Source organism: Pelophylax lessonae (assembly GCF_965119305.1).
Source record: "Pelophylax lessonae genome assembly, chromosome: 2".
Taxonomy (NCBI): domain Eukaryota; kingdom Metazoa; phylum Chordata; class Amphibia; order Anura; family Ranidae; genus Pelophylax; species Pelophylax lessonae.
The window spans coordinates 631,006,521-631,032,167 of NC_138769.1; the positions used below are offsets into that span (position 1 = coordinate 631,006,521).

Here is a 25,647-nt window from a genome sequence, read left to right on the forward strand (position 1 = left end):
TGTCAACTTGTCTGGCTTCCAGTACTGTGGCCAAGGCTGTTGGTGTTGGCCTAGTTATGCCTTCATGTGGGTGTACTTTAAATTCTTACTATGCAGTGTGCAGGTCTATTCTCCGCTGTTTACTTTATTTTATACATTTTACATGCAGATAAAGATCTCCCACATCTATTAAATGTAATATTGACTTCCTAGCAGACACACTTGGGTTAACTTGTTTCATCAGAGTTGATGCTTGGATCCAATGATCAGTTGTCTACACCTTGGAAACCTTGTAGCTGAAAGTGTAACATGAAAGTGTATGTCTGCATGCATTTTTGTGTTTTGGTATTTAACACTTATGTGGTAACTGAAACCTCTTTTGCAGACTCCTAATCCTACTGCCAGCGAGTTTATTCCCAAAGGAGGATCAACGTCGCGATTGAGTAACATGTCCCAGTCCAACATGTCTGCCTTCTCCCAAGCACTGTTCTCTCACCCCTCTATGGGAGGTCCTACTTCAGCTGCTCTCGCTCCAGGTAAAAATACTAGTTTATAAGTAGTAGTACTTGTATAAGTATCTGGCTCAGGTTTGTGGAAATATACACAAGCATTCGAACTTTGGAATCCCTAAAGCTGTGTTTTTTTTTTTTTTTTTTTTTTATCTGGGTGCCATTTTCACCTAGATGTTGTAAGTAGTTATTACTGCATGAAATGACTGAATAAATGGCTGCTAAAAATCCCTGAATAAATGAATTTCCTAGCTCATGCAAAAAGTGTATCTGAAGCCAGAATGTTCCCTTTTAGTTAAGTAAAGCATGGAAGTGTTGAGAAAGGATATTCTGTCGGAATGACTATTGGCGAGACAGGAAGTGATGTGAAATCAAAACCTTTTACAGTTGTCACCTGAACCATGATAGAGGGGGAATATTCCATTAAGGTCACCTGTTTAAAATCTTTCCCAAATTACATTTTGTCACTTTATCTCACTTCCTGTTGTGTTGGTTATAGCGGATGACATTTATGTGGCATTTAAACATGTTGACTATAGATAATACAGTAAAACCTTGGATTGCGAGCATAATTCGTTCCGGAAGCATGCTTGTAATCCAAAGCACTCTTATATCAAAGCCAATCTCCCCATAAGAAATAATGGAAACTCTGATGATTCGTTCCACAACCATTTATTCATAAATCCTTCAATTTATAGTCCATATAAAAAGATTATAGCATTGCGATAGGTGGTGTAACCATAAAATGTCCATCCACAAATAGCCGCTTCCACAAGGGGATTGGAAGCAAAATCCAGCAGGAGCTACAGGGTATCAAAGAGAAGAGAGGCGCCTCTAAGTGTAGCAATATGGTTCCATTTAATGAAGGTACAACATTTAGCAACTCGCATGGTTGATGAATAAAACAGGCACATCTAAGTATGCAGGCATCCGGGGTAAAGCTGTCCACATAGACTATCTTCTGCACTGCCGGCTGCCAGTCTGTAATACTGACCGGGAAGACCACCCTGCAGTAAAGCGATCTGAAAGCGAGGGGTAGCATGGAAGGGATGACGTAGATGACGGTGCGGAGGATGGTCCTATGTGGACAGCTTTACCCCTGATGCCTGCATACTTAGATGTGCCTGTTCCCATCATCAGCCATGTGAGTTGCTAAATGTTGTACCTTCATTAAATGTAACCATAGTGCTACATTTAGAGGCGCCTCTCTTCTCTTTTATACTCAGCTGTGACTTGAGGCTACTTGTATATCAAGACATCGCTTGTATATCAAGTCAAAATTTATTTGAAATTTTTGCTTGTCTTGCAAAGCGCTCTTAAACCAAGTTACTCTCAAACCAAGGTTTTACTGTACTTCAAACTGAATTTAAGTGTATTTAAAGTGAAACTGTAAACTCGCCTGCCTGTTAACTCCAGCAATGATGGATCAAAACACTTGATCAGTTCCCTAGGGCAGGGATTCCAAAAATACAGCCCTCCAGTTCAGGAACTACAATTCCCATCATGCCTACATGTATGTGAATTGTCAGTTTTACAATGCCTCATGGGACGTGTATTTCTGCAACAGCTGCAGGGCCGTAGTTTGGGAATCCCTGCGCAGCTGTAAACTGCCCCCCTGGACAGAACAGGATGTCACAACAACCAGCACATAAACAGTTAATCTAATCCTCTTATAATATGTTCATTATTTGCCTGTAAAGTCCATATGTATATAAAGTCCTCAAGTTCCTACCAAAAATGAGATTACATAAAGCAAATTTATAGGCTAATATTGTCCTGGTCAAAAATATTGGTGCCCCTGCATTTCTGGCAGATAATGCACCACTTAGCCCAGAAAATTGTTGCAATTACAAATGTTTTTCTTTGTATGGATATAACCCAAAGTGGAGAAACAAAGCCAAATCTGACATATTCCACACACCACTACAAAGACTGGACAAAATTATTGGCACCTTCTCAAAATCGTAAAATTCATTCAAAGTTTATCATGCTCCTGTAATTTGGAATTAAACTCCCCTGCATCAATTAACAGGTGCTGACAATATAGAAATTACACCAGCCACCAGGTAAAATGGTGGAAAATTGAATCAATCTTTCTGTTGGTCTCTGTGTACTGCATGGAGAAGGCAAACAATTCCTTTTTTGGCAAAGCCCATCATTCTACTGTGTTCAGAAAAAGAAATATGCCCTTTAAAAAAAAAAAAATATATAGTCAAATATGGTGGAGGTTCACTGATATTTTGGTGTTGCTTTGCTGCTTTAGGCACTGGATGCCTTGACCGTGTGCATGGCATTATGAAATCTGAAGACTACCAAAGAATTCTGGATTGCAATGTAGGGTCCAGTGCCAGAAAGTTTGGTTTCTGTCAACTGTCTTGCAGCAGGACAATGCCCAAATCACATGTCAAAAAGCACCAAGAAATGGTTTTTAAGACTAATGCCTCATACACGCGCACCGATTGTTGGCCGTGAATGTTTGGCCAACGTCCAATCGGCCGATTGGCGGCTTGTTAGTATGATGCATCCGACAACCGACTCAGACTTTTCGGCTGAACAAAATCTGGTGTGCATGCTATAAAAAATTTTTGTTGGCCATCACCACAACGGCCGATTTTCCATCAGTCAGTACAGATTTCGGCAGACAAACATCAGATGAGCAAGACTGGGCATGCTCAGAGAAGAAAAAACATACGGAAAGTTAACCAGCACATGACATCACTTCTGAAGTTGGTGGTTGTTGGCCGAGAAAATTTGTGTGCAGTCTAGAGCACATTTCAACCAACACAACAACGGACAAAAGACGGCCGATCGGTCGGCCAACAATCGTTGCGTGTGTACGAGGCTTAAGTGCTGGCGAGTACTAAATTGGCCAGCAGTGAGTCTAGATCTAAATGGAAGCACCCGTGGAGCGATCTCAAAGCAGCAGTTGGGAAAAGGAACTCTTTCAATATGAGACCTGGAGCAGTTAGCGAAAGAGTGGTGCAAAATTCCAGTAGGTGTAAAACTCATTGGATACAAGAAGCGATTGATTAAAGTTATTTTTTTTCTTTCAATCATCGACCGACTGACAAAGCGTTCCACAATTCATAACAACTGGGTTATATTGCCTCCCCCAGAAGTAGGACCAGGCGGAACAAAACACCTGGCTACACCCATGGGCCGTCTTAAGCTTGGTACATATAACCCCCATCTCTGCTCTAGGTAATCAGTTTTTAATCTGTCTAGTCAGGAGTGAAGGACCTGGGATCTCTAGCATTTTTTTTTTTTTTTTTTCCCTCCAAATCTTTTATTTTTTTTCTCTCGGGAGATCTGAAATCAACTGCTGGGCGATGGGCTAGATAATCTAGATCCATTGGTTCCCCTACCCCCCAGCCAATGAGCTTGTGCAAATCGCAGCTACGCGTTAGGTTGGCCGCAACATAGCCTCAAGGACAGGGGCTGGCCCCGCGAGTTAAAAATCTTGCAGGGTCACATAGGACTGGGCTTGGGTCGCAGCGGTACCTTGGCCTACAGCTCCCCTACTTCGGTGGTGAGGATTCTGTCTGGAGCATTACCTGCACCATGGAAGAGTAAGTACCAGTCCCCCCTCTCCCTTTTTTTTTGGCTTTTTTTTTTTTTTTGGGTGGAAGCGGGGAGCTTCCAGGGACGTTTGGACCTCCGGCAGGTTTCCTCCTCTCATCCCTAAAAATCCCTCTAGTGAGCTGGGCTTTCCCCCATGTCTGGACCTGGAGTCTGGTGGTGGGTCCCATGGCAGAGAATGCAGAGGAGACCCCTGGGGTCTCCCCAGCTATCCCTACTCTGTAAGGGTCCTTGGATAGTGTCCTGCCCTGGTAGTCTGGAGGGGAGTCCCAGTGTAGGAGACCCCTAGGTGCAAGCCCTATGCACTGGGACCCCCCTGCACTATACCCACAGTGTGCAGCAGTGTCTCCCCTAAAGTGTGTCCTACCTTCAGGAAGGGGTCCCCTTGCAGAGGGCACAAAAGATCAACATGCTGTAGCTGATGGCAGCCATTTTCCCTTAGTCTGGCTGGTCTCAGCTGGCTGCCATGTTTATGTAGCCCGATGTCACAGGAGCCATATTCCCTTAGTCCTGGAGACGACCGAAGGCTTGCGGGGGATGCCGAAGCTCCTTCTCCTTCCTTTTCCTCCTCAGTTTCCTCTTCTGTGCCCGGGCATATGAACAGGGATGACGTCAATGGTAAAGCTGGACCTGATTTCTCGGCACTCCTCCGTTCGGTGGTGGGAGTCCTTGGGATTTCCTTATCTCTCTCCTGATAGGTACCCTGAGCCTTGGGGGAATCCATTAGTGGTGCCAAAAGACTGTTTTGTACTGCAAGGCCTTCCTTTCTTTATGGAGCTTCAGGGTCCCATCTCCCCCAGTGACCCCCTCATGGAGGTTGCAGGTCCCTCGGAACACCAGCTTCCCATGATTGCACAGACGGTGTACCTGCAGTCCTTAGTGTCCCGGGTGGAAGTGGTGTGTGGGCAAAGGCCGAGGAGGAAGGCGTTCTCCCCCCTGCTTTTCCCGGCTCAGTCTGTCATCTAATTCTGAGTCCAAGGGGGCTTAATATCACACCACCAGATCTATCCGATAGTGAGGATGATTCCTCCATGGTCGCAGCAGCGAATTAAAAAGCGATGGTAGACTCACTTATCACTGCAGTGCGTGAGACTTGAAAAATGGAGGATGCGGCTGATGTTCCCTGTGCTTGATATGCATAATCCACCTTGCACTCCAAAGGTGTTTCCTTATGTGCCTTATTTTGACAGGTTTTCCTGTAAGGAATGGGAACAAACAAAATCACGCAAACAAAAAATTTCTGTATGCTACCCTTTGAGGAGTCTTTTTTTTAAAAAAAGTGGACTAGTCCACCAGTGGTGGACCCTCCTATTTCCAGGTTGCACAAAGCTACTATGATCCCGATAGAGTAATCCCCATCCTTTAAGGACCCAGCTGACAGGAAAGCGGAGGCTGTGGCATGCATCATGTGTACTATGGCTGGTTCGACTTTGCGGCTAGTCTTTGCCTCAGTCCTGGTGTGTCAGACCCTAACTGAATGGGCCAAGCTTTTGCGCCAGGGCCTGGAGGGTGAGCAGGTCCCCACTGCTTACATTGATTTAGTGGACCACTTGGTCCATGAGCTGCAGTTTATTTGTGATCCAGATTTGGATACAGCTCCTGTGCTGTCCAAACTTTGTTTCAGCGGTAGTAAGGTAGGCACGTGGTGTGGCTTAAGAATTGGTTCGCAGACCAAGCCTCTAAGCGCTCATTGATATGCCCTCTATAGGAGATCGCCTGTTTGGGGCTACCCTGGATGTCTTCATTAAGGGGGGGTTGCCTTCCTGCCATAGTCTAGAAAAAGAAAGTAGCCTCCTTCCTTCTCAGCGCATAGAAAATTTTGTGCTTCTGGGACAGAGGGTTAGGGAAATGGATCTTTCAAAGTCTTCCCGGGAGGTTCCAAGCTTCCTTGGCCTGGTAAAGCCTAGAGCTAGCTTCTCTGGTCCCGCAGACAAGACCCCTTCAGCATGAAGGTCTGCCCTCACCCATTATTGGGGTGGGGGGACTTCGCTGGTTTCGGCCTTGTTCATGATATCAAGGGGATCCTCAAATTCTTTTGGGGGGTACCCAGAAAAGGGGACAAAGCGTGTCCTTTTTTCAGGTGTTTTTTTTTTTTTTTTTTTTTTTTTTTAGGTCCGGAGTCGTCTTGTGCGGATTTAATTCCTGCAAAGGTTCAGGTGATGTCAGTACCTAAGGTCCCCCCTGTCCAGGGAATTGATTTACCTAGGCATGATTCTAATTTGGACCAGGGTGGTTCTTCCTCTGAACAAACTTCAGGAACCACAGGCTGTGATTCACCGTCTGCTGTCACAGATAGCTCTCCCATTTTGCATACAGGTTCTGAGTCTGGTGGTATACATCTTCAAGACAAGTCTGTTTGCACAGTTGTCCATGCAGCTTAGATAGCAGGGTCGCCTCCACAGGAGGATCCTGAGATTTGAGGCAAGATCATGAGATCCTCTGGCAGCTGCTGTAGGCTTCTAAGGGCCACGGTAAGGCCAGCATCCTCGGCTCAGGCTTCTTTCACAATTCCTGCAAGGAATGAAAGGTGAGAATCTTCAATCAGTCTGCTGGCCATAAACATCCCTTGGGGGCTTCCTCTCAGAGAAGACCAGTTGTCCCAAGGGCTGATCTACTATCCTGTTAGTCGCTGGTTTTAATGCCTTGGCTATTAAAAGCCAGGTACTGAGGTATAGAGGTCTGTCTGGATATGTGATGCCTACTATGGTGAAGGGGAGGAAGTCTTCTTCCAGAAAGATATACCATGGTACGTGGAAAGCATACATTTCTTGGTGTGAGTCAATTGGCACTTATCCTCGATCCTTTTCTGTGGCTCGGATCTTAACCTTTCTTCAACAGGGCATTGATCAGAAGTTGGTCTTGAGTACCACCAAGGGCCAGGTGTCTGCCCTGGCAATCTTCTTTCAGTGGTCAGATGGATCAGACTGACTCAGGCCTATTCCTTTAAAGGTCAGGTTCCTCCTTTCCCTGTTATGGGGCATTCTACTCGGGCGCTGAATGCTTCTTGGGCTGTCATCAGGCATCAATATCGCTAGCTTGCAAGGCAGCCAATTGGTCATTAGTGCATACCTTCACAAAATGCTATAAGGAAGATACTTTGGCATCTGCGGATGCTTCTTTTGGCCGCAAAGTTTTGTAGGCTGCTGTTAAGAGGGGCTGTTCCCTCTTGAGGGGTGTTTTTTATTTTTTTCAGATGGGGCTCCTGTGTCCTGGTAAAGGGCACTTATGCTTAGCCTTGGGTTATTTTCCCAACCTCATTTTTTTCTTTCTTTTGTGGAGCGTTGTGTCGTCAAACGAAAGAATGGGATTTTTGTACATAATGTAAAATCCATTTCTCTGAGTTCATCGACTGACATGGCACCCACCCCCCTATGGAGTTCTGATACTTCTAATACTGCTTGCTACTAAACTGATTACCTAGAGCTGAGAACGGCCTATGGGTGTAGCCTGGTATTCTGCCTAGTTCTACTCCCCTGGAGCAGGCAAAATAACCCAGCAGTTATGATTAATGGAGTGCTGTCCGAACTCAGAGAAATGGATTTTACGGTACAAAAAATCAAATTTTCCAAGGGGTGTGGTACGAAATATTGAGGGTACCAGTTTTGTCCAGCACATTTTTGGGAGTGTTGAATGGAATGTCAAGATTTGGCATTTTTTATCACTTTGTATTAGTATGAAAAAAAAACAGGAGAATGCCTGAACTTGTAATTGCAACAATTTTCGTAGGCGAAGTGGTGCATTATCTGGCAAATACAGGGGGTGCCAATATTTTTGGCCATGACTGTGCGTCCAGTCTTTATTCAAGGTAGCCAATGTCTCCAGTCATACAGAGGGGAAAACAAACACAAGGAAACAGTGAAGTACAAAGATCTCCAAACTATGGCCCTCCAGTTGCATATCTACACATCCCATGAGACATTGTGAAATACTGGCATTCAGACATGACTAAACATGATGAATTGTAGTTCCTGAACAACTGTAGGGCCATAGTTTGGAGACCCCTTGTGTAATATGTTTACAAAGTTATAAAACGCAAATTGGTGTGGTCATGTAAACCGTTAAAGTGCTACGCATTATAAATCGAGCATCTCCACCACGTTGCCAGTCTTGACAGCGCCCCTCCTCGCTAAAGTATCTACTTTTACCCTCAGAGAAAATGTTGCATCGACTAATCTTCCAGACTCCTTAGGATGGCATACTCAGATCGTAGAATCGCCTCAAAACTCTAATGTAGTTGGTCTTGGGTCTTTAAAATGGCAATTACGCGTAAAGAATAAAACTCGCATTAAATAGAAGCAGAACCACCATAGTGTATTCCATCCACCTTATGTGCACCACATCTCGCCCATAAAACCATGCACCTTTCCAGGATCACAATAAACCAGGTACATAAAATCTCAAGGGTTTGCATGTGTTTGCTGATCTTGGGCTATATACTGACATCGGGAATACTGGATGATGGCTATATGAAAATATGGCATACTCTTGATCCTTTTAGTTTCTTGGGTTTTTTTAATTTTCAATGATTTTTATTGAAAAGTTAAGTATAAAAATACAAACAGTGGTACTTCAGTCCCAATTGTCATTCAGCTTACAATGCAAAAGAATTACTAAACATTCACAGTGTAAAATATTCCAAATTTCTTGGGATATATGCCGTAAGGTAACGTGAGGACAGGTAGCCCCGTATCAACAGGCAAAATCTAGTAACAATAAAACATAAAGCAGAGAGTATTGACCAAAAATTGAAAAAAACACAGGGCTAAACAAGGCACTGTGGCAAGCATCAGATAATCAACTGTATAGCCACTTGCCCGTGTCCTGCGCCAAGATAGAAAAGGTTTGTGCACAGGAGTACCTTATGCAGCTAGCAATCATGAGGGCAGATAGTTAAGAGAACGAGAGAAGGAAATAGTAGAAAAGGATAGGAAGAGGACGAGAGAAGGAAATAATAGAAAAGGATAGGAAAAGAGAATATGGACCCGCCCCACGTCCCAGACCCCAGGTGGCTAGAAGACCCCTCCAGAATCACCAGTGAGATGGCGAAGCCATGGTTCCCACACTTTGTCAAACTTATGCATTGTATCGTCTAGCATGGCTGACATGCGTTCATTTAGCATTAGTCAGGAAAGCTTGTCGAAGCTGCTCAAATGGCAGGACAGGAGACCTCCCAAGACCTTGCAATTGTTATCTTGGCTGCCATGAATTTATAGTTAATAAGCCTTCTCTGGGCTCTTGTGGCTGTCTCCACCCTCTGGCCAAGCAAGGCCAGTTGGGGGGGATTTGGTCAGGTTAATTTGCGTGAGGGTATAATTAAAATTTATACATCCAAAAGCAATGCACCTTGGGACATAGTTCCTTCCTGGCCGCATCCACGAACACATATAGGAGACACCCCAGGCACAAAGCTCACTATTCGCACCATGTACCAATGCAGTAGTACTTTATAGTTTACCTCGATAATTGAGGTATCAATGATCTGGAGGCATCCTGAGCCATGAGGCACCACTTCAATCGTTTCCTGTACATCTTCCTCCCATTGTGCCATATAAGACAATTTTCGTAGGAGAGTCTGACAACCTGTTATACAGTGCAGATATATAACCGTGCAGTTTGTCGTACCTTCGACACAAAGATTCCATGGGGATCATAGTGGTTGTCCGAAAGGTGAGACAAAGTGCGCAGGTAATGTTCTGAGTAAATCGAAAATATTCATATACAGGTAAGGCATATTTATCGATAAACTTCTGTCTTGTGAGAATTCCCTATGATCACAAAAATCTGCTATACGTAGAAGACCTTTTGTTCGTATACCACTGAAAAGATCTGGGGGAGAGATCCGGGGGAATCCGCTATTGGTAAGCACAGGGGCCAAGGGGGTATGGGGTGATTTAAAATTATGGCATTTGGATAGTCTATCCCAGATGGCCAGAGTGGGACAGGGCCGGACACAGAATAGAGGGACGCTCTTTAGGTGACAACCACAGAATATGGGAGATTACCTTATCTACAGAGCTGGCTTCCAGCTGCATCCATGCAGTAGGAGAATGGAGCGTGTGAAATTTCACTATTTGAGCTAATTGCGCTGCGTAATAAAACTTCATTAGATTCGGCACCCCCAGGCCACCCCTACACCTAGGGGTATATAGCGTCCGTCTATTCACCCCGGGTCTCTTCTTCCCCCAGATAAAGGACATGATTTTACCTTGGAACTGTTGCATGTTGCTTCTTCGCAGAGTAATCGGCAATGTGCAAAATAAATACTATACCCTCGGGAGGACATTCATTTTAAGAGTGTAGTCTGCCAAACCACGACGGAGGGTGTATCAACCATCTGTCCATGTAAGCGAGCAATTAGAGGGGGGTAATTTTTAGCATATAGTGTGGGTAAGGATGGCGTGAGATATATGCCCAAATAAGGTAGAGCTTTAGATTGCCAAGTAAATTTATACGACTGCTGCGAAGCAGACACTGTTTTCTTAAGGGTAATATTCATAGCTTGCGATTTGGCTTGATTAGTCTGCAAGCCTGATATACGCGAAAATGTATTTAATAGCACAAATAGATTGGGAAGGGTCGTGATCGGTGAGGTTATCATGGCCAAGATATCGTCCGCAAACAGGGCGCATTTGTGCTCAGTGCCCCCGCAGACCACTCCCCGGATATCCGCTGATGCACGGATTGTTAGCGCCAATGGCTCTAGAGCTAAAACTAGAGGGTATAGGGGGCAACCTTGATGGGTACCCCGACAGATGGATATTGGGCCCGAAGTGTAACCCTTCAGCATGAGTGTAGCCATAGGGGTATCGTAGAGCACTTGCAGAAGGGTAAGAAAGGGGGAGCCGAAACCAAATCGTGACTACACATCAAACAAGTATTCCCACGATAAGGTGTCAAAGGCCTTATGGATATCTAGCGAAAGGAGCATGCCATTACGGGGAACTTCCCCATCCCAATTAGATTGGATCGCCAAGATGACATCCAGGACCCGTCTAGTCTGGTCAGAAGTCTGACGAGCCGGGACAAACCCTGCCTGGTCAGGATGTGTATATACCAGGCCAAAAAAGAACTGAGCCTAGTTGCTATGACTTTGGCTAAAAGTTTGAGGTCGGACTTAATCAGAGAAATCGGGCGATAATTCTCGCAAGTACTGAGATCTTTCCCTGGTTTCGGAAGCACATGAATGAATGCTGCATTATCCTAAGGTGGAAGAGATTCCCCCTGGCGGATCGCGTTAAAAGCATATAGATGAGGGACAAAACGTCTTGAAACTTGCGGTAATGGGCACCTGAAAATCCATCAGGCCCCAGGGCTTTAGAGGGGTGTAAGGTCTTGATCGCCGGTCGATCTCCAGTTCCGTGATCTCATCATTCATGAGATCCGCGTGGGATTTTGCCTATTGAGGCAACCGTACGTAGTCAAAAAATGCATCCGCTAACATTTTGTCATAATGAGCAGGGGCCCGATATGTTTAGTATAAAAGGCCGTAAATTCCACAGTGAGCAACTCCGTGAGGTGTGCCATTTCGTAGGCATAGTCTGGGTAATACCGACGTGTAGGGGTGAGGGGTCAATTTCCTAGCCAACAACGTGGTAGGTTTGTAGGTTTGTCTCCCATCATATATCTATGGCGAGACCAACGAATGTGTTCCGATTGGGTTGTACGACTCAAATTTCAAGCTCAACCTAGCTGTGTATCTTGTGCCTGATATCCACCTGAGGCTGTGACCGTTGTTCATGTAATAAATCTGCCAACGCCTGCTCCTGTAATTTTATAGTACTCTCCCAATTTCGCTTGAGTCTAGCCGTGATCTGCAGTAATTTACCTCGAATCGTGGCCTTTTGTGCGGCCCAAATAATTATCGGACGCGGCCGCCGGGTTATTCTCCTGAAACAATGGTTTCATGTCCAGCTCCAGTTCCCTAAGGATCATGGGATCATTCAAAAAAATTAGCATTGTGCTGCCACAGGGACGGGCGAGGCTTAGACCACAAGGCCAAAAAATGTAATTGCGCCCCGGGAGTGGTCTGATCACGGGGTTGCCATAATCTTCGCCGATGACTCATACGGGGCGAGCGCAGAACTAGCAAACACGTGGTCAATGCGGGAATATGTGTGGTGAACATGGGGAAAAATGGGTGTAGTCCTTCTGAGATGGGTTTTGTTCCCTCCAGACATCCAAAAGGTCCCGTTCATGAAGAAGGCGGGCCAGCTTGTGTCCCATTTTTTTGGGTAGATGTTTAAAACTAGTTTACTCTGGACCATTTTATTGAATGCCAATTCCAGGGGGAAATTGCTATCCCCACCCAGAATCACCCTGCCCTGTGCCTTGGGGACTTGCGTCTGCAACATATTATGAAAAAGAAGTTGACCCGAATTGGGGGTGTAGTACGAGATAAATGAAGCACGTTGGTCATTAATCGGTCTTACCGCCATAAGGTAGTGACCCTCCTTGTCCCTAACTATAGTAATAGGAGTAAATTGCGCTTTGCGAGAGAAGCAAATAGCCACATTTCGCTTCTTCTCCGTCCCTGAAGACAAGTAAAATTGTGGGTATCAGGATGAAAGATATCGGGGGGCCGAAGTTTTTGAAAGTGTTTCCTGCAACAGTAAAATATCCGTTTTTTGTCTGTTGTAATAAAGAAAGGCATTAGTCTACTTGGAGGGGGAATTGAAGCCCTGCACATTGTGTGAAACGAGGGAATACTTAGTGAAGCCTACAGTCGACATGGTGGTTTTGGCAGAGTACGCTCACCTGGTTATATGATGTATCAGCGGTCCAAGGTGCCGAGTCCAGCCGTTACAGAGATCCGGGAGCAACATGGTGAGACCGGCACGCAGGGTCAGGTTCCAAGAAAAGAGGAGAAAAAAGATTAGAGAGAGAGAAGGCAAGTAAGGGAAAGAGGGGCTCCTGCAAAAAAGAACATGAGATATAACCGTACAAGTAAATATGGGAACTGGGGAAACTCCAATCCCTATCTGGGGTATGTCACGTGAGGTTGCCCACATCCCTGGGCAAGGTCACTAGAGTGGCATATGGTAACACCCTGGCCAACAGCCAGGGAAACCGAAGAAGGCGGAAGGTCAGGGGGGTGGTGCCCCCTGGGACCACCCGAATCTTCACTAAACAGACCGCTAGGAGACCCAGCCAGGCCGCGTGCCCAAGGATACCCGAGCACAGGGCCCTGGCCCGGGCCCCCAAGCACCGAAATGCAAACAGTCGACCCCCCAGAACCTTAAATTCAAAACACAGTAATTGGATAACAGTAGGGGCACAAGGCCCCGATTCCTCAGGGGCCTGGACACCCCCAAGGCCTGCCCCCCTAGTGGGGGGTGGGTGAGCACAGCCGGAGCAGCTGCGCCACCCAAACAGAAAGATCAGCAAAACCTAAGTTGCCACTGGCACCATCTGTCCCACCCTCACCCAGCCACTGCCACAACAGCGACACCGGCCAGGAATTACAGGGTAGGGAGAAAAAAAACCTGAAAACAAAACGGTATACAAAAAGAAAAGGCAGTGAGCAATTATATAAACACTTCAGGTATTGCGCTTGTTCTTCTTGGCAGGACTCCCCCTCCTGGACCAGATGGGGGACAAAGGACGATCAGTTGGGTTCACAGGTGGTGAAGAGTGTGGTTCCCTGGAGATGATGCCCAGCTCCAGGAGCAAGTTCTCTCCGTCATGGAAGTTAGTGAAAGAATAGTAGTTGCCATGGTACGTGAACGATAGACTGAATGGGAAGGACCATCTATACTTTGGCGATTCATTAATTGTTGCAGTAGAGGTTTAAGGGTGCAGCGCTTTTGCACACAGTAAACGACTGTATAGGTGAACCAAGTAGGGTGAGTTCCTGGCGATTTCTAGCTGCCAACATTTTTTCTTTAATCTTGTCATGAGGCTTCAGAATATCACGTGGCGGCCCATCATGCTGTGGGCCATTCAGAGCCCTATGAACCCTATCCACTTCCATTTTGTGGGGCAAGATGTCTGGAATTAAGTCCCTCATAAGGTCCTGGACTGCGGCTTCCAAATCTTGGTGGGTTGAAGGCAAGCCCCTGATGTGCACATTGTAGAGGCTCAATCGATTTTTCTAAATCTAGAAATTTTTGAGTAGGCCTCCTCCAGTCTCTCATGCAATTCAGTAATTGTAGTATTTTGGTTAACCCTGGCCAGGGAGCCATCCACAGGTCAAAGCAAAGAAAAAGCGGCACCTCCAGCGATAACAGAAACAATGTTTTATTGAAAAATCACAGGTCCAAAAATTGACATAGCACAGGAGCACACAGTTCAGCAGATGCGTTTCACACAGTGGTTAATCATTGAGCCATCCACCTCACTTTCAATAGTGTCTACTCTGGCCCCAAACCTGTGAAGATCCTGTTTTATATCAGTAGTAATAGAGCAGGCTTTTGATAACTCTTGCTGCAGGATAGTAGAAAAATGAGCCAGCATTACTGCATCTCCCGAATAGGGGACTGGGGGGGGGGGGGGGTGGTACAGGTTCCCCGTCCACGATATCTGCCATGTTACGGTCCATGGAGGAACTCGGGGAGCCCGACATGTCTGGCTGGTCTTTGGGGGTGGCGGGGGATGGGAGCGTCCCCTCCCTTTCTCTGGGGTAACGAGAGTGGCTCCCGAGCCGCATTGGTCGTTACTGATGGAAAGCTGACCGCCGGCTCTAAAAAAAGGTACCGGGGATGATGCCTCTAGCTAGAGGCATCACCCCGGTACAACCACTTCAATGCTGCCGTCGTAGGGATACGTGGTTATGTGTTAGTGGTTAAAAGGGAGAAAAAGTAGGGAAGGGGTTTTAAAAGAGAAAAATATATATATATATATATATATATATATATATATATATATATATATATATATATTTTTTTTTTAACCCAAAGCTCTTGTATAAACAGTAGAACAACTTTGGAAACATGCCCCAGTGTGCGTTTGTCTGTTCCTTGCTCCAGCGATACTGATAACGGCAATTGGAAGCCACTGCTATTCTTTCCCAGAATTTTGCTGTGACTAAAGCCTGGTACACACTTTATTTTATTTTTATTTACTTCCGGTTGAACTAAAAACTCTGCTCTGGTCGGAACAGCTGTACTAACTATGTGAAGTTGGTATTACTATCTCTCCCCGCTGAGCTATTCTGATAGGGGGACAGCCGCTCCCCTACTAGAACACTCTGGTCAGCACTCTCTGCCATTGACTAAGCGATGATCGGGAGTCTTGTCGGCTGCTGGTTTGCCAGCATGCATGTTGGACAGAGAGCTGCATGAGCTGAATGTTGCGCTTTTTTTTTTTTTCTCCCAACATTTAGCCTGCGTGCACCTAGCTTTGTGATTTGTAAAGTCTTGTGGTTTTTTTTAACCTGTTTTACTTGCACTGTGCAGTTGGTTTTTCACAGCGGCCCGGAGCCTCCTCTTCTCAGGTCCCTCTTCTGTGCTCCTGGCCCCTCCCTCCTGTTGAGTGCCCCCCAAAACAAGCAGCTTCTTATGGGGGCACCAGAGTCAGTTCCCGTGTCCATTCAGACAGGGAGCTGTGACCTGGCCCTGTCCCCTCTCTCTCCTTATTGGCTCCCACTTCGGTCAGTCAGCCAATCGTTCTACACTGCTGTCTGAGCCAGTGAGGGGAGTCCTGAGCAGCTGAGACTCCTGCAACATCACTGGATAAAGATGGGCGCAAGTAAGTATGAGGGTCTGCTGCACACAGGGTTTTTTTATCTGCATGCATGAAGATAAAGAAAACCTTCTGCCTTTACAATCCCTTTAACTAAAATTCACATGATGCATCTGACAAATTTCAACTAAACTGAATAAGATATCTATGGCAAACAGTTGAACACAGCAACAGGAAACTTATAAAGCAAGCTACACAGCTAGAGCTCTCAGCTAGTGGGCTGAAAGAAAATAAGATTCCTCCATCCATGCTAAATAGCACAGAGAAATCTGAATTGCCAGTTGTGTTCAAGCAGCTGCAAAACCAACTACTGTTTAAAGTAGTTGTGCCCCCCCCCCCCCCCTCCAAAAATTAAGCCTGCAGCTACACATCCTGTAAGCTGCTGACTTTTTAAAATTGGGATACTTGCCTGTCCTGGAATCCAGCTATGTAGGCACCCCAGCCGATGTATTCATCAGCTCTCGGTTGCTGCCATTGCCATTCAATGGACTTGCGGCTTAACAGCTGGTTTCCTATTGCGCATGTGCGCTGCACTTTCTAAATGGCCCGGCAGCAGGAGGAGGTGGCCGAACTTCTTGCATACCTCACCACGGCATGGTCCAACGGAAGTGGGGATAGGTACCTATCAAACGAGTCTGGATCCACCCAGATCCCTGGAGCACAGGCTCTCAGCCTCAGCTAGGCCACAGAGCCTGAGCCAGCTGCTCCCTACTCTCCAGTAAGTGTTTGGAAGGGAGAGCAGAGGGCCGCTAACAGTCATGGCTCTCCGCTGGGAGCCGAGGAGGAGAACTGAGTTAGCAGTGTTTGCTCAGTTTTCAGTGCAGAGCCAGCAGGGGACAGATGCACCTTTTTATGTCACATTCACTTAGTCCTGGGGTGTGTGTGGTTTTTTTTTTTTTGCTCCCCTGACCCCATACTTTTATCCCTACTTTGCAGACTCTTAAGCGGAGTTCCAGCCATTTACTCACCTGTCCAACGGTCCAGCGATGCGGCCGCCGGAAGCCTCGATCCTCTCCCTCGGCGCCGGCATCACTGCTGTGGGCACCCGGCTGTTACAGTTTGCGGCTTCACAGCCGGGTACCCACTGCGCATGCGCGAGTCGCGCTGCGCGCCGTGATTGGCCGGCAATCTTCTGGGACCTCTGACGTGTCCCAGAAGATTGCAGGGAGGGAGGGGGAGAGGAGAACTTCCGCTCAGGGCGCCGCGGCGCTCCGAGCGGAAGTGGGAGCAGGTACCTGTCAAAACTAGGTACCCGCTCCCCCCCCCAAAAAATGACATGCCAAATGTGGCATGTCGGGGGGTCAGGACTCCCTAAAGCGGAAGTTCCACTTTTGGGTGGAACTCCGCTTTAAACTGAAGCTCGAAGTTTCCCTGGCCCATATAGGCTGGTCAGCCTGATGTCAATAGTATGTAAATTACTGGAAGGGATAAGGGACTATATCCAAGAATTTGCTTAAGTAACAGTATCAGCCGTAATCGGCATGGGTTTACAAAAGGACGTTCTTGTCAGACCAATCTGTTAACATTCTATGAGGAGTATGAGCTAGATAGGGGGAGACCTGTGGATGTGGTGTATCTGGATTTTGCTAAGGCATTTAATACAGGCCCCCACAAACTATTAATTTACAAAAATGAGGTCTGCAGGCTTAGACCACAGGGTTTGCTCTTGGATAGAAAACTGGTTAAAGGGGCGTGTCCAAAGGGTGGTAATAAATCAACGCATACACAGACTGGTCTGGAGTGATAAGTGGGGTCCCCCAAGGCTCAGTCCTGGGGACCAGTTTTGTTCAATTTATTCATAAGTAGCATTGAGAACGAGATCACTAGCTCAATCTTGAGTTTTTGCAGATGACACAATATTAAGCATGGCAGTAACTTCACATGATGCAGAAATCTTACAGAATGACCTGAACAAAATAACAGAGTGGGCAACTACAAGGCAAATGAGGTTTGATGTGAATTGTAAGGTATTGCACTTGGGGACTAAAAACCTAAACGCAAAATACGTGTTAGGGGGGAATCAAGAATGGAGAAAGACCTGGGAGTCTTAGTTGAAGATAGACTAAGCAATAGCATGCAATGTCAAGCTGCAGTTGCCAAAGCCGGCAGAATATTGGCATGCATAAGGAAGGGGATATAGTCCAGAGATCTATAATCCTACCACTTTATAAAACTCTGGTCCGGCCACACCTGGAGTATTCTGTCCAGTTCTGGTCGCCAATCCTCAAAGGATGCGCTGGAACTGGAGAGTCCAAAGAAGGGCAACTGCGCTAATTAGGGGATTGGAGGACCTAAATTATGAGGAGCGTTTACAAGCGCTCGATTGATTCTCCCTAGAGAAGAGACGACTGAGAGGGGACATGATAGCGATTTACAAATACCTCAACTGTGATCTCAGCGTAGAAAAAAAAACTATTCAGTTGCAAGAAGTGCAAGAGGACATGAGGCCATTCAATGCGATTTAGAGGAGAAGCGATTTAATCTCAGGCTATGCAAAGGGTTTTTTTTTTTTTTTTTTTTTTTTTTACAGTAAGGGCAATAAGATTGTGAAACTCTTTCACAATTGGTAGTAACTGCGGGGAGTATAGCTACTTTTTAAGACTCTTGGACATGTCCAAGATCAAAACATTCAGGGGTATAGGAAATGAATACGTCCACACACACACACACACACACACACACACACACCTACACAGGGTGAACTGGATGGACTATTGTCTTTATTCAACCTCCACTACTATGCAACTATGTAACCACTGCTCAGTCTGTAATATACAGTAGCAGCTTGTGGTAATTCTCTTGTACAAGCGACTTGTGGCTTTTGCTTCTCTTCTCTTTAGAGGGTCATTCCCCCTAAAAGTGATTTTTAGTTTGTCAAGTTGGCTAAGAGACAAGGGTTGGCTCAGACCAGATTCCACCTACAATCTCAATGTGATTCCTGTACATACTTGCCTTCTGGATAATACAATCCAGGAAGTTTTGGAGCCTTGGCTGCAGTAAGTGTGCAGACCCAAAAACTCAAATATAAACTTTTACAAATAAACTCCCCAAATTATATGAATTTGTCAAGGGCTTTTCCCACCTCAGCCACTATCAATCTTAAATATTGGATTTTAGGTGGACTGTACAATTTGTGTATAGGAGTGGAGATATTTTGCTAACTAATAAAATGTGTAGAACTGCAATGAAAATTGTACACAATGTTCTCACTTCAGGTGCAATTTTTCCAAATCTCAAAATAACTTTGAACATCTTGTTTTCATGTCGTGTTTGTTTGTTTTTACGTGAGCTAAACCTCACTTCTCCTTTTTTAGGGCTTGCCGTGACATTAGGTAAATGAAAGTGGTTTAAGAAGTGAAAGCTATGCTGTGTTTCAGATATTGATGCCTCTATGGAAGCTTTAGGGGCTTTTTGGGCCTCGGGTTCACGTCTTGGGGTTTTATTCTAAATTTAAAGTTTATTTTCTTTGATTTATGATCATTATGCTATTTTTGAGTACACGTGTGTGTATCGAGTTTGCAAATGCCAGCACTCAAGAGCAATATAATTCAATGAATGGCTTCCTCTGACTGGGGTAAAAATGCACCCAACTTCTCATAATGCTGTTCTAGTTCTGGTGCTTTTTCAATGGGGTTTTTTGTTTGGGGTCCCCCCCCAATCGTTTTGTAAGCGGTCTGTCTGGGTTCACAGGTTTGCTGTGAATTAAAGTGGTTTAAAACACCTATACCTACTGAAGTTACTGTCCTATTTAGCTGCAGCCATTTCTCCTGTAGCCTTCTACAAAAACCACAGATTAAGACTTTTCTCAGCTGCCAGGGGCAGGGAAATAACACTTCACACTGCAGAGCTAGTAATCTGATGGCTGAGGGGAGGGGTACACCTCCCTATACAGACTTGTAGAAAAAAAAAGGAGCTGAGGTCAAGTCGTCATTTTTGTGCCAGAGAAGGGCAAGCTGTCCCACAGGAGGCCATTTGTCTTGGAGTTCTGTCAGTGACTCATGCTGATCGCAGCAATGGGAGAGCTGGAAGAACCACACTTGGTGCTTTGGATTTCATCTAGTACACGCTACAGAAGGATATGCTTTGTTTGTGTTAGAGGTTTACAACCACTTTAACACACGTTAAAGGCTCCCTTCACATCTTGTGATTAGAGATCATGTGCAGAATCGCCCCAGATCGTGGCAGCGATGCAAGCTTTGGACACTTTTTGCCACTACAAACTGTTATGCCGCAATAGTTGAGTGGCAAAACACAAATTTTAAGTGCATTATGCTTGTCACTCATAAAGGAGCATGAGCTTTTCGTGTGTGACATGTATGTTGTGTGCGAACTGTGAATGGGAACACTTTTTGCCACTATGAAAGTGTGAATGCAGCCTCAAGGAGAAGCACTGTCGGTAAAAGTGATCCAGTGGTTCCTCAATGTCAGATTTATTCTGTTCTGTGCAGCATTTACAGGGATAAAACAGTAAGTGACCACTTTGCCTTTGAAGTTTTCTCAATGGTTTGCTTTTCAGAGGCACAGCAGTCTAGTACCAAGTCTAAACTTGGCTTAAATTTTGATTTTCAACTTCAGAGGGAGTGGTATCGCAAAAAACGCAACAAACGGGGTTGAACGAAAAAAAATCAAGATTCTCTCATCCAGATATTAGATGTGGCTGGGGCAATCCTTCCCTCTGTGGTATTGTATATTGACAAGAGGGAAATGTCCCTGCTATCAGAGCACACTGATCAGTGTTTCTGGCTATAGCTGGTGAAACTGATAGGGAAAAACCCCACAGGCTAGTTTGTAAACTTGACCAATACATTAATGTGTACAAACGAGCCATGTTCCACCATTTCCTTCTGAACTAGGCAAATTTTGATCCATGAATGGCTGGCTTTCACATGCGATGCGGGGGCTCTGGTGCAGGCTGCAATGGAGGAAGGAACAGCGGCTGAACACCAGCAAGGTGAAGTGAGTGTTCGGTGGCATGTGTCAGAAATAGCCTTGGTCCTTAAGTGGTTAAGTTGAAATCAGCGGTTTTTGCTAGAAAAATACTTTGATATATATATGGTACGAAAAGTATTCAGACCCCCTTAAATTTTTCACCCTTTGTTATATTGCAGCCATTTGCTTAAATCATTTAAGTTCATTCTTCTTCCTCATGAATGTACACATAGCACCCCATACTGACAGAAAAACACAGAATTGTTGACATTGTTGCAGATTTATTAAAAAGGAAAAATTGAAATATCACATGGTCCTAAGTATTCAGACCCTTTGCTGTGACACTCGTATATTTAACTCAGGTGCTTTCCATTTCTTCTGATCATCCTTGAGATGGTTCTACACCTTCATTTGAGTCCAGCTGTGTTTGATTATACTGAGAGGACTTGATTAGGAAAGCCACACACCTGTCTATATAAGACCTTCCAGATCACAATGCATGTCAGAGCAAATGAGAATCATGAGGTCAAAGGAACTGCCTGAAGAGCTCAGACAGAATTGTGGCAAGGCACAGATCTGGCCAAGGTTACAAAAAGATTTCTGCTGCACTTAAGGTTCCTAAGAGCACGGTGGCCTCCATAATCCTCAAATGGAAGACGTTTGGGACGACCAGAACCCTTCCTAGAGCTGGCCGTCCGGCCAAACTGAGCTATCGGGGGAGAAGAGCCTTGGTGAGAGGTAAAGAAGAACCCAAAGATCACTGTGGCTGAGCTCCAGAGATGCAGTCAGGAGATGGGAGAAAGTTGTAGAAAGTCAACCATCACTGCAGCCCTCCACCAGTTGGGGCTTTATGGCAGAGTGGCCCGACGGAAGCCTCTCCTCCGTGTAAGACACATGAAAGCCTGCATGGAGTTTGCTAAAAAACACTTGAAGGACTCCAAGATGGTGAGAAATAAGATTCTCTGGTCTGATGAGACCAAAATAGAACTTTTTGGCCTTAATTCTAAGTGCTATGTGTGGAGAAAACCAGGCACTGCTCATCACCTGTCCAATACAGTCCCAACAGTGAAGCATGGTGGTGGCAGCATCATGCTGTGGGGGAGTTTTTCAGCTGCAGGGATAGGACGACTGGTTGCAATCGAGGGAAAGATGAATGCGGCTAAGTACAGGGATATCCTGGACAAAAACCTTCTCCAGAGTGCTCTGGACCTCAGACTGGGCCGAAGGTTTACCTTCCAACAAGACAATGACCCTAAGCACACAGCTAAAATAACGAAGGAGTGGCTTCACAACAACTCCGTGACTGTTCTTGAATGGCCCAGCCAGAGCCCTGACTTAAACCCAATTGAGCATCTCTGGAGAGACCTAAAAATGGCTGTCCACCAACGTTTACCATCCAACCTGACAGAACTGGAGAGGATCTGCAAGGAGGAATGGCAGAGGATCCCCAAATCCAGGTGTGAAAGACTTGTTGCATCTTTCCCAAAAAGACTCCCGGCTGTATTAGATCAAAAGGGGGCTTCTACTAAATACTGAGCAAAGGGTCTGACTACTTAGGACCATGTGATATTTCAGTTTTTCTTTTTTAATAAATCTGCAACAATGTCAACAATTCTGTGTTTTTCTGTCAGTATGGGATGCTATGTGTACATTCATGAGGAAGAAGAATGAACTTAAATGATTTTAGCAAATGGCTACAATATAACAGAGTGAAAAATTTAAGGGGGTCTGAATACTTTTCGTACCCACTGTATATTCTATCTCAAAGACTCTGGAGCATAAAATGGCAATAGTCACCTATTTGCGCAGCGGTCTTTCAGATGCCATTTTTAAAAAAAATTTCACTGAATTTAAAATAACGAAACCAAGTTAGCCCAATTTTTTTTTTTAACCGCTTGCCGACTGCTCACAGTATATTTACTGCGGCAGTCAGCCCCTCACAGGCAAAGTGACGTTAATTAACTTCACTAGCCTGGGAGGGGCTGGGGAGCGAGCGTGTGCCGCCGGAGGCGCGGTCACGGACCCATCCCCCCCGGCGCGTGTGACCTGCGGACCCGATGTCCGCCGGTCACTCTGCGATCGTCAGGGGAGAAAGTCAGGCGGCTTGTGTAAACAAGCCACCTGTCATTCTCCTCGGTGTAAAAACACTGATCACACGGTTCTACTATGTAGAACCGTTGATCAGTGTCCTTACACCTCAAGTCACAGCCTATCACAGGAAGAATCACGCCCCTAGGGACACACACAGCCCCTCTCTCTCAAATAAAGTTAACCCCTTCGCTACCAGTGTATTTTTACAGTAACAGTGCATATTTATAGCACTGATTACTGTAGAAATGTCACTGGTAACCCCAAAAGTGTCAAATGTCAGTCAAGGGTCCGATTTTTCCGCCCCAATGTCACAGTACCGCAAAAAAAATTGCAGATCGCCGCCATTACGCGTTAAAAAAAAAAAAAAAAAAAAAATGACAAATCTTTCCCTTTGTTAGTAAAAAATACGCTTTTTGCGTTTGTGTTTTTTTTTTTTTTTTTTTTTTTTTTTTTTTTTACTGAACATATGTAGCATAAAACAAATTGGCCGAAAATGTTAAATTTTGATTTTTACATTTTTTTTTTTTTTTTTGGGGGGAATTTCATATAAAAAAAATGTGAAATATTGTTGTTTTTTTGCAAAATTTACGCTTTTTTTTGTTTATAGCGCAAAAAGTAAAAAGCGCACAGGTGATCAAATACCACCAAAAGAAAGCTCTGTGGGAAAAAAAGGATGTCAAATTTGTTTAGGTACAGCGTCGCACGACAGCGCAATTGTCTGTTAAAGTCACGCAGTGCCGAAATACCCCCTGGTCGTTTAGCAGCCAAATCCTCCGGGGCTTAAGTGGTTAAATAACATGTTATGCTTTAAAATTGCACACTTGTGGAATGGCGACAAACTACGGTGCTTTAAACATTTTTAATGGTTACCAGTTTAGATTTAGAGGAGGTCTTTTGCTAGTTATTGCTCTCATGATCGCAGCAATACCTCACATGTGACTTGCGTTTGAGTTTTCTTTTGTGCGCGAGCTTACGGAGATGGGGGTGCTTTTTAAACTTTTTTTTTTTTTTTTTAACACTGTGTGTGTGTGTACCCCTCCACTGCACTTCAGAGTATTCAAAAACACTGAAATGTACTTTTTTTTTTTTTTTTCTTAAATCGGGTGCCATTGGCAGCTGAGTAGACCGGAAGTTACATTGTTTCTGGGGTTAAATGATCGGAGACCTGGTTAAAGCAGGTTCCGGCTTTATTCAGGACTCCAACCAGCCAGGGGATGTGCCAGGGACGGAAAGATCCGCAGGAGGGGGGTGGATGACATCAGGCATCATTCTGGTACAACCACTTCAAGCTGATGTACAGGTACGTCTGTTTGCGGGAAGTGGTTTAAGGATATGTTCAACTTTTGGGGTGTAACATGTTCCAAATGCTGCAACTGCTGCCTTATACCCCCCATCTCCCTGTGACAGCAGAACGGGGAGAAGTTCCCCATACTAGCAGTCGTTTTTGCAATCAGTGCGGCTGTGTCATTCATTTAGACAGCTTTTTAGACAGCTTTGTGAATGAATTACAAGCCTCAACATCCTCTGTGGCTGTTGGCTTGTAGTTCTTAATGAACTACCACAGTGCTGTTGAGCGCTGCGATAGTTTAGTGATTTTTCCTGTCAGTGTATCTGGTGTAATGCTTTACATACAGGCTCAAAAATGCAACCCCCCCCCCCCCCCAAAAAAAATTTGCTTTATTTTGTTTAGTTAAGAACCTTTTTAAAGAAGATAAATCCTGCATTGCGAATATGGTTACTATTTTGTTACATTTGTATTTCGTTCTTCACAGCACAGTGGGTGATGGGACCTAGTTCCATTTAACACATGATGCATGTGACACTTCTTACACATTTCCTGCAAGCTGGCAAAATCTTGTCTTGTTAGTAAAGGAGTGATATAGAGTTTTAACACAAGTTAAAGAGCAAAACCTCAGTTTCTGCTCTACCTTGCATACAAGCAAAATAATGGCAAACTTTTTTTTTAATGTAGTAACTTGTTTGCTGTGACGTATTTGCATTGTTGCATAACCTAGCCCTAGGTTCTTTTAGTGCAATACGGATAAGTACTAAAACAAACAATTCAACAAATAAAATTAGAAAATCTATTCCACGCTACGGACCACTATATGGTATGAACAAAGAATATATAATGAGCTGCTGCCCCTCACTGAGACTCCTAGCAAGAGTCAGGGATGTACCGTATTTTTCACCGTATAAGACTCACTTTTTGTTCCCCAAAACTGGGGGGGAAAGCTGGTGCGTCTTATACGACAAATACACATTTTGCCTGCATTAAAACTGCCCCTAACTTTGTGTGGTGCTTGCTCGCAGTTTTTTTTTTTTTTATGCTGTGTGCTGCAGGCTGGATTTGTGGCATGTACTGTGGGCTTTGGAGACTTCTGACCCTCCCTGCACGGCCAGGCTGTGTGTGTTCGGGCTTCCCTCTCCCTCCTATAGCGCGCCTTGTCCCCCCCTCCCGACAGTCTAACCACGTGCTGCCCGCTCCCCATGTCAAGGTTCTGCTGAGCTTACCGGTACCTTTCCCTCCATCAGTGCGGGCTGTGCCTCCTCATGTCTCCCCGAGCAGTCTCACTTTGCTGGGCAGTGTGGGCACAATTGTGCCGCTTCTGTGCATATCTCCCGGGCACTGAATCAATCTATGCTGCCCTGAAATATCCGCACGTCTGCCCCTCCTGCTCCATACGTTCCGCGTCCTCCGGCCAATGTTTACACTGTGCTGTCCATGCCACGCTCCTACTTGATTTGATGCCCAGGATTGATGGGCAGAAGAATTGATCCGCCAAAGCTCTGCCCCCCCCCCTGAATCCCGGGGAGAAGACATCGCCCTCCCTACCTCATACAGTTAACTTTATGCAGTTGATATAAAATATTTTACTAC

General features: G+C 45.2%; 1 protein-coding gene across 1 annotated transcript in view; it reads left to right on the forward strand.

The window, feature by feature from the left end:
- PAN3 (poly(A) specific ribonuclease subunit PAN3) overlaps positions 1–25,647 on the forward strand; it is a 177,459-nt gene that overhangs the window by 41,794 nt on the left and 110,018 nt on the right. Inside the window, exon 5 of the mRNA XM_082246131.1 lies at positions 365–515. Within this exon, the coding sequence (XP_082102257.1) occupies positions 365–515 (151 nt within the window). The remainder of the gene's footprint in view (positions 1–364; positions 516–25,647) is intronic.